General features: G+C 37.9%; 1 protein-coding gene across 2 annotated transcripts in view; it reads right to left on the bottom strand.

The window, feature by feature from the left end:
• Positions 1-681: 681 nt before the first annotated feature.
• PPAT (phosphoribosyl pyrophosphate amidotransferase) overlaps positions 682-9,640 on the bottom strand; it is a 42,134-nt gene continuing 33,175 nt past the window's right edge. Inside the window, exons 6-11 of one of the 2 annotated variants that reach the window (XM_085058902.1) lie at positions 8,984-9,062; positions 7,564-7,715; positions 5,943-6,070; positions 5,445-5,666; positions 4,559-4,679; positions 682-3,348 (exon numbers count right to left, since the gene is read on the bottom strand). In XM_085058902.1, the coding sequence (XP_084915028.1) occupies positions 3,188-3,348; positions 4,559-4,679; positions 5,445-5,666; positions 5,943-6,070; positions 7,564-7,715; positions 8,984-9,062 (863 nt within the window). In that variant the 3' untranslated portion in view covers positions 682-3,187. The remainder of the gene's footprint in view (positions 3,349-4,558; positions 4,680-5,444; positions 5,667-5,942; positions 6,071-7,563; positions 7,716-8,983; positions 9,063-9,640) is intronic. The other variant, XM_085058903.1, reaches the window with a different exon arrangement.

The following is a 9,640-nucleotide window of genomic DNA, read 5'->3' as shown; positions in this document are numbered from 1 at the left end:
CCCCTGCCCCGCTCAGAGTTCACTCGTCTCCGTGCCCCTGTATCCGTCCCCCCCCCGCCACAGGAGGTGGTACGGGCCTTCCTGCCGGTGGCACCCCATGGCGGTCACGTCACGTCCGGACTGAGGGGCGGGAGCTCCGCCCTTCCCTGGCAAGGCTCCTGCACCGTGCGGGGAGCGGCGCCTGCAACAATTCCGGGCTATCCTCCGTGCCAGCCCTGCAGCCAGCCCCTTCCCGGGCCTCCGCGGGGCAAACGGCGGCTGCCGGGGCTGCGTCTCCCCCCTGCATACGATGTATGGCCGCCAGCGGGGAGTGAGGGTGACGGTAGCGGGAGCCGGGGCACCGGGACTGCCCTGGGGGCTGCGTGCGTGATTTAGTGACACAGACTCATAGAATCATGGAATGTTAAGGATTGGAAGGCATCTTAAAAATCTTATAGTTCCAACCCCCCTGCTGAGAGCAGGGACACCTTCTACTAGACCAGCTTGCTCAGTTGCCCATCCAGCCTGGCCTTGAACGCTTCCAGGGATGGAGCATCCACACCTTCTCTGGGAAACCTGTCTAATCCTCTCCACTCTCACAGTAAATTATTTACTTTGGCTCCGAGGCGCATTCGGGGTCTCTATCATAAAGAAGCCTCTGCGCGTGGTGCCGGCGATGCCGCAGAGGGAGAGAACGAGAAGACCAGTTCACAACCATTTTTAATGTTACACATGGGAGAAACTAGACATTTGCTTTCTACTGCTGGTCACATTCTCTGAGTGATAGCTTGGCATACCTGCACATTGGTAATACTGCAGAAACGGTTTCACAGTAAAACATTCATACAGATAGCGACACCTAAAGCCAGAGTTTCCTCCTTCAGCATATTCCCTGATGTGTGTGTGTGTGTTTGTGTGTGGGCTGTATGTGACAAAAAGGTCTGGTAACTAGAAGCATAAATCCAGCCGTCAGAATAAAATGGCACTTGAAAAGTATCTCCCCTTTAATAAAAGATTTTGAAAAATATATACTAAAGATTCAGCATTGTAGTGCATTTAAAAATTACAGTGCTCACAGAATTTCACTCGCATGATGTGGAGGGGGGACAGGCAATGGGATTTAGTTATTTTGAAATCAGAATTATGCCACCCAATGCTCAAATCACAATACAGCAGTTATAACTGGACTTCAAAAATAGCAGTTTTCTTGAAAGCACATTAAAAGAGTATTTGCACAAGTTTCATTTCCAGTCTGTCCTGTGGACAGTTATGAACATAATTGTTTAACTGTGCATGTAAATGTTTATCTCGCATATAAAGGGCTCCTCACATGTATTTGTAATCTAAGAGCTCAATTTATCCCTTCTAAAAATGGTTGGGGTTTTTTTGTTGTTTTTTTTTTGTTGTTGTTTTTTTTGGTTGGTTGGTTGGCTGTTTTTTTTTGGTGGTTTTTTTTTTTCAGGGTGGGAAACAAGAACAGTGAAAAAAGTTTACAACAGTTTTTCTGGTTTTTTCATACTCCTTCCTGGTCAGCCTGGAAGAGGGGGTGGTCAGTGTCCACGCAGTCCTGGTTTTGTTCAATTTACTGTCCAGATGAACTGTTACAGTTCTGTTCAAGAATCAAGCTTGCTAATCAGAAGAGATCCATATACATCCCCCAATATGCAGATCTGGGCGTTGGTGAAGAAGCACAATAAGAGCCCCACGCTCATCAAATCTAGGTTCTCCCATAGGTTTGGCTGCAAGTAGGTTCTGATTCCACTGCACAGGTCACAGTCTTGACTTCATTGAAACATGTTTATTTACATGCTTTTTCAAACTAGGACTTTTGTGTTGTGATTGTCAATCAGGCACAATTGCTACTAATCCCACATAAGAAAACTTGTTTTGAATTTAATTAGCAGTTCCGTAATTCTCAACTATATGGAAGATGATGGGGAAGGAAGAAGCTCTTAAACTTTACTATTTATTTTTTAACAGTGTCACAAACAATTATAAGGCCAAAATACACAATATTAAATAGAAAATCTAAAATTAAGTTGCTGGTATTCAGTGAGAAAGACTGAGGTATACAAAATATTTTTACAATTGTGCGTAAATTTGCGATAGTTTTGAGAAGGTGCTTTTGCATTTTCAGCTAGTGGTTCATAGTCCAAGAGATCTTCCTGTATACAAGCAACTGCATAATTGTGACTAACTGAACACAATGCATTTAACAGCTAATGGCTCTTCAGAACTCTTGAGTTTTTTTTAAGCATTACATTTATTGCAACAGCAGTAGTATAGTAAAATAAGACTGTATCAAAAACAACTCATGGTCTTCATTAGATTTATCATTTTTAGTATTAAAAATGGAAAGTTTTTCTTTCTTTAGTTTACTTTGGATGTTGGCACATGAAAAGTACACTTCAGAAATTGTCAGGACTTATCCCAGAGAAAACAAGATGTGAAACAAAAAAAAATGGCAGTGCCAAGTATTTTTTTTTTCTCCTTCCACATTGTACTGGTAACTGATAGAAGCACACAAAGATTATGTAATTACACGACTTCTAAAAAAGAATTTTAAAGTTACAAAAACTAGAGAGCTTTTGGCTGAGCATTTCCCTGAGTCTTCATTTTTAAAAATCATGTTAGACATCATGTGCATAGAATCTGTTACAAAGGCCTCAATTAATAAAGGCTGTTTATATGCAAAAGTTAGATACTTCTGTTCTTAAAAAACCTAAGCAAGAACTGCTGAGGAGGCAAATTCATTTTTCAGAACCTGGTATTTTTCCTAAGGAGAAAAGCAAATTTTAGATACTTTTGCATTAAGACTTTGATAATTTGAAATTACATCATCACATGATTCATGCTTTGTGAACAAGTCTAATGGGGAATCTTTTGGGGCAAGACCAAAAAAACAAACTCTGGGACATCTACATAATTAAAAAAAACTTTGGTTTTTATAGCATTTTGTGAGAAAATAAAAGGCACAACTGTGCATCAAAACTCTTATGATTTTGTATTTTAATCTGCTTACGTTGTTTTCATCAGCACATCAGACTTGCTGTAACTCTTTACTTAAAGATGTGTTTTAGTAACAGTAATTAGTTAGCTGTCATAAGGCTTCTGTATTACCTACATGCAAGAAGGCTATTTAGCAAGAAGGCATCATTGAAAAAGGTACATTCAACAACAGATGAACTGATGTCCATCCTCTAAAAGTTCACCATTCCAGCTCAACGGGATAGTCTCCAGTGAGACATGCTGTGCAATGGCCAAGCTTTCCCATAAATGATTTAGGGTTGTTGTCTTGTCTTGCTTTGATGCTTTCTTGCACAGATGATACCAGCCCTTCCACAGAAAGATAGACGACACTGTCTGCTCCTAGAGGAAATAAAGAAGTCATCTGTTACAGCTGCAATAGTGTACCAAATGCAATGCTCTTGGGAAATACAGTCCCATTATCATACAGATTATGATGCCAGGTGGATCACCTTAACTAAAGAGAATGACTATGAAAAATTTCAAGATCATGTCTTGCCCTTCTCAAATGCCTTGTGCAGGGAGCACTCACTGAAATCTAGACAGAAGGTTCTGCTGGGAACAAATATGTGACACATAACTTCAGAAACAGAAATGAAGTCCAGAGTGTGTACTGAGACTCCCTAAATTTCCTCTAGTCTCCCAGAGTTAACCTTTGTTCAGGTCTGGAAGTAGATGTGTGTGTGGCTAGTGTTTTCCAAATCTGAGCACCAAGGACTACCAAGCTTCTCTGGGACTTGGAGGAGAGGAAGACCATCATGGTTAAAAAAAATACACTATGCCGTTCATGCAAATTTTTTAGCAGTAGGAATGTCTGATAGCCTTTTCATATCATTAGTTTTCTATCCTTTGCACTCATGTGGTGAATAATACTTAAAAATGAGATCCTACAAACTTGAAATATTTCCATACACTTTCATAATAATTTTGGGAAAAAGAATTCATTGCAGTATAGACAGTGAGAGTAAATATTAAGCACAAGAAATCAGAGTTTATAGTGTAACATAAATTGTTGATCCTTTTGTTCTGCTGCAAACATGACTCAGAATTTCAGAAGTTTTTTTACATTCTTTGATTGGTTTCAAATGTCATTTCTTTCAAAGTGAAATATATAATGCAGTTAAAATTCTTTACACAAATGTCAATTTGTAGAAAATTCAGTGGGTGTTTACAAATTCTGAATATATTTTTATGAATACCTCATGAAAGTGAAGCTACATCCACTTTTCATTATAAGACAGATCTTCACCACTTATTTTCTTCCTGGTATTTTGACTGCAGTAGCTCCTTTTTGTCAAGTTTCCCAGAAGGAGCTTAAAGTATTGGAAAGCTTTGTTGTCACACTTTATTTATAACTTATGCAATTATTCTAATGCTTTCGATTGTTTTGACAAATACAGCTCCCTGTGTTTAAAAAAAAGTGTGTAGCTAACTTACAATTGTTTAGTCAGTTTTGCCACTGGTGCCTTGATATGTTCTGCTTTATTTTGAAGCAGGCTATAAAATACGGGTGAAAACTCTCTCAAGAAAAAGAAAAGAAAGTAACATTTACCTATATACTTCGCAAGATCATGAAATTCAGGTCTGTTGGCAATGAGTTCTTCTTTAGTTGGAATGTTTATTCCCATGTAACAAGGAAATCTTATGGGAGGTGAAGCTACACGGATGTGCACCTGAATAAAAATAGTTTCAAAACAGGCTGATATAAGTTGATGGTCAGCAGATCATAACACAAAAACAAAGTCCCAATTCTGCGCGGTGATAATGAATAATAGAACACAGCTCTGCACAGAAATCACTGAAGGGTGAAAAATAAGATAAAGTTTTTCTTCAGATGCCAACACAGCAAGAGAAGGCAAGACAGTTTTAGAACTTATTTTTTACAGTATTTCCCGATGTTCTTAGAAGGTTCCATCATCATTTTACTTCTCTTCTATGGCGTTCAGTTCTTGATAAATAAGTTTCATCGTACAAAATCAAACATTATATAGGACATTTGTGCTCCAGTGGCTGACTTGCACACCGTTTTGCTTAAAAAATCTTTATCATTTAAAAAAAAGGTGGTCTGGTGACTTAAGGCATGTGGTATTTAGAGCAGTATATGGTTGTACTTCATGCACTTCCACATGTCACATATCAGGAATACTTGGTTTTCTGATCTGAACTAATTTGTATTCCATTCTCTTTTTATTTGCCAGATAGTGCTTTGCAAGTGGAGACCTCTTCCTCTCACCTCAATCACCCAAAATTCACACTCATACAAAAGAACTTCCTTAGCCTACCTTCACAATAAACACACACTAGCCATTGTTTTTTTCCACATTTACCCTTTTATATATGGAAACAATGTATAGTACAAATGAAGACAAATCCCTGTGCTTTAACCTCCCATCAACTTCTATTTACATCTGTATTGTACTGTTATTCAATTAACTTACCTCTTTGGCTCCTGATTCTCTCAGTAGTTTTATTATGGGTGAAATGGTATTGCCTCTCACAATTGAATCATCAATGATAACAACTCGTTTGCCTTTAAAATTATCAGACAGAACGCCAAACTTCTTTGCAACACCAAGCTGCCGTAACCTCATATTTGGCTGGATAAATGTTCTCCCTACATATCGATTTTTACAGAGTACTTCAACATATGGTAGTCCACACTGCAAAACAGGAGACAGTTAAACAGAATTAATATAGAAGGACCTGTTCTCCTCAGTTACTGTTCTTAAAGCGACCTTAGGACTTAGTATGACTTCACAGTAACCAAAAAATGTTTACTTTCATATAGAGGAACAATGGCAGAAAAAAACAAGGCATGCACACTGAAGATGTAAAACTTTATCAATAAGCAACTCTAACAGCCCCCATCACTATAGTCTATTACAAAAAGATGTCAATATGTTTGGGGGAAAAAAAAAGAGCAAGGTAACATATACCTTTTGAGCGTAACCAAGAGCTGCTGGGGTTGCAGACTCTGGAACAGTGCTGACCAGATCTGCTTCCACAGGTGCTTCAATAGCAAGCTGCTGCCCACATCTTCTGCGGACTGAATACACCATCTGACCTAAGAACATCAAGAAGTGTTTTTCTTGGTATGCATGATTCAGATTTCCTCTCATGCTGTATAGATTTCTGTGTCAAGTTGCAGGCATAGAATTTAGTGAGAAAAGTTCCAGAACTGATAAGCAGTCACTCTCATAAGGTAATTTTTTATTTCCTTCCTTAATGTCACCTTCTAACATTCACATTCTTATTACTACACAGAGAATTAAAATCCAGTTAACTGGGTAACTAACTAAAGGTCCTGTAAATGTTACAAAATCTATTTTCAGGAGGAAAGAAATAGAAATTATGCCTACCTGTTGTGCCTGCCTAAAGTGAAATTACACCTGTATATTCTGTTTTTAGACTGCTTTTTCCAACATACAGAATTGATGCAATCCTGCTGTTCTGTCTGCTTACTGACTTTTGTCGCTGTTGAGCCACTAGCAAAGACCCGAGTTCTCAGTGTGGCAAGAAAGAGGGAATTTATTATTTTGATTTCAATATATATAGACTTTTCAGAGGTCGCCCAGATTGGTTAGTTAGAAACCTTCCCCTAGGCCTGATTGGCCAGGCCTGAACTGTCTAAATCTCGAGACACTGTTTAAAAAACATCCAAACTTTATCTTTGTTTATAAAACACAACGGAATGTTCTCACGAGAAAGACCTGTGCTAGCCACAGACTTTGAATCAGTTGGCAAAATTCACCCTGAATTTAGTAAGGGGATAAGAGGACTCAGAAGCATTTAAGGTCCTAAAAAATTTGCAACATGAGAAAAAACTGTAAGTATTGTGATGAGATGAGGCACAGCAAAAGCTACAGCAGCAGTACTAAGGAAGGTAAGAAGTGAGGATACTGAAGGGTAAGGTGATTGTGGAAACTGGGGTTTTGGGGTGAAAGTGGCTTTATAAGGGAGGGGAACTGTATTGGATCAATGGATGGCATGTCCCTAGAAAGCAATGAAGAAGGTATGAGAGTCCTGGCTAGTGTCTTGTGACTGACACAATTTTTGAGGGCTTCTACTGAAATAATCATAAAAGCATTACACTGACAATGCCCAGTACTTGGATAATAGATTTACAAGTTAAATTAAAAGCATCTTCCTGAAATTACACTTATTGCAAAGAAAATATCAAAGTTATTTTTTAAATCCTACTTCATAGGTCTAATTTTTAAAATGTTTTCCAAGAACCAGTAAAAATTCCTTTTTTCAGTCTCACACTTCTAAAAGGTATTTCATCTACCTTAACCATGTTTGTGGCCCTTTTCATCCCTCCCATAGGAGTATGCAGGCAGCCTGCCTGAGGCCATATCCACAGCCAGAAAAAGGAAGGTGATGTCACATGCTCCTCCTGATGAGTTTTATTTTAAAAGCTTTGCCAGCCTGTTCTGTCCCAGCTGTGCTCTGCATGCTTATATTCAGTGCTACTTTACTATGATCCCAGAGTCATTGTGCTCCAGGATAACATCTTCTACTACTTAGGGAAGAGCTCTGTATGTTACGTTTTTGTACCTTCAAAAATACTGTCTGGTCTTGCAAAATAAACATATTCAAAGATGCAGAATGCTGACGGATCTCTTTCAGGTCTTCGTACAACATCCAGTGTCTGCACATCATGTCTGGAGATTTTCACAATCTCCCCAGGAAGGACCTCACGATAGTACCTTGAAAAAGAAATACAGAGCAGTTAGAAATGTCCTGAAGCTGAATAATTTTGAAACACAAACAAGAGTCAACTGACAAGTAAGAATGTTTTTGAACATCCTAACATGAGAACTTGCATTTATCTTAGGATTTGACCTGAAGCATTTTAAGACCAACATACTAAGACAAGTGGCCTTTATTAAAACAATCTGAATTAATATTCAAAAGCAAGGAACTAATACTTAGCACTACAAAATTACGGTATTTGTCCTGTGTGTGAGACATACTGTACAGGCTTGAGATTGAACACATTTTGTTAATATAGTCCTATATCAATACTAGAGAACTTTTCTATTAAGATAATAAAGCTAAAATTTCTTACAGTGCAATATAAGAAATATAATGAAGAATAGAGATGGTAGCCAAAGCAATCCTGCTTCACAAGCCAAATCCAGAGAACTATCTGTCTAGAGATGACACATAGCTACCCCCAAATGACATAAAGCTGACTAGAAATGTACATTCTATTTCTCAAATCTATAGAAATATGGAATACTTAGGTTTAAATATGGGAAAGTTATTTAGTTAAGTTATTAACTTTATTAAGTTAAAGTGTTTAACCTTATTAAACATTTTTCTAGATCCTTTACTGAGTCCTCAGGTGGCTATTCTAACAAAGTCAATCAAAATCTATCCCAAATACAAATCAGAGGTGAGCAAATCTGTGTTTACTCCCTGGTCAGATACTAACCGTAGCAGGCGTAGCACTGGCTACAGCAGAAATTTAGACAAAATTGCTGTTTTTACAAACACACAGGATTCAACTGTTTCAGTTATTTCAAAGAAGTTTCAGAAAACAATTTTTCTAACAAGGAGGCCAGCTTACCAGACAGCATATGCTACAACTCAGGTTATTTCAGCCTGTGAGCTACCAATGTAACTTTTCTGTAGTTCAAGAATTATTTTGTAATACAACTATGCTGCTGCAAATGAGGGCAAAATGAGTAAGTTACACAGGTATCAGGTATAATGCAACAAGTAAGAGGCCTTTACTTTGTGATAGTAGTTGTCTTTACTGTTACTTTCTGGACACATAACTCTTCTTTTACAATCATCTGTTTACGAAAATAAACTGGCAAAAATCAGGACTAGCAAAAACAGCCTCCACAGCAAACTAATCCTTGGTGTCTTTCATGTTGTTATAATTATGATATTTGGCAACTTGGGATTTAATTTTAATCACTGCCTAAAGAGAGCTTTCAGATAAAGTGAGAATCAGGGCACTTACTCTGCACCAATAGACAAAAAGCTACAGGATTCAGAGGAGACAACCCATCCTTCTGTTTCAGTGTTATCTTTTCCTGAAATGAGAGATTTCAGTTAGAGTCCCCAATTTTTGCTACCATAGTGCCCTTCAATCGCATTTTTGCTGCAGTATCTGGCTTGCTATGGTTACCAAGTGTTCAGTTAAAGACTACTGTAATTTCTAACTAAAAGGTATAGCATTCCACTATTTACACCTTTCCATTATTTAAAAAAATCCCAAACAATTCCACAAAATGAACATCATAAACCTGTTTGAGGCAGAAGTGGAAGTAACAGCATTGTATTTACTGCTCATGAAGAGAGACAGTTCAGGTAACTACCTTTGTTATCCCTGGACTATTTCAAACTTTTCAAATTCTAGTTCAGTTATTTTAGATTTGTTCACACAAGAAACTACTTACTTTTCCTAGGCTAAATATGTTGATATATAGATGCTTTTGATTACAATGGATACTGGATTGAATTCCAATGAGAGTTTTGAGAGTCAACCACAGGAAAGACCAAATTTTGTCACATAGGGTGGGAATGTCTGTGAGCTTTAAAAAATCTTGGTAATTTTTCTTGTGGCTAAAATTACTCAGTTTCCTGAAGATATGGCAGCAACTTTTTTTTTTTTTAA

The sequence above is a fragment of the Lichenostomus cassidix genome, chromosome 4, assembly GCF_008360975.1.
Source record: "Lichenostomus cassidix isolate B80296 chromosome 4, HeHo_3.0, whole genome shotgun sequence".
In the NCBI taxonomy this organism is placed as follows: domain Eukaryota; kingdom Metazoa; phylum Chordata; class Aves; order Passeriformes; family Meliphagidae; genus Lichenostomus; species Lichenostomus cassidix.
This window is presented reverse-complemented; position numbering and strand designations above follow the sequence as displayed.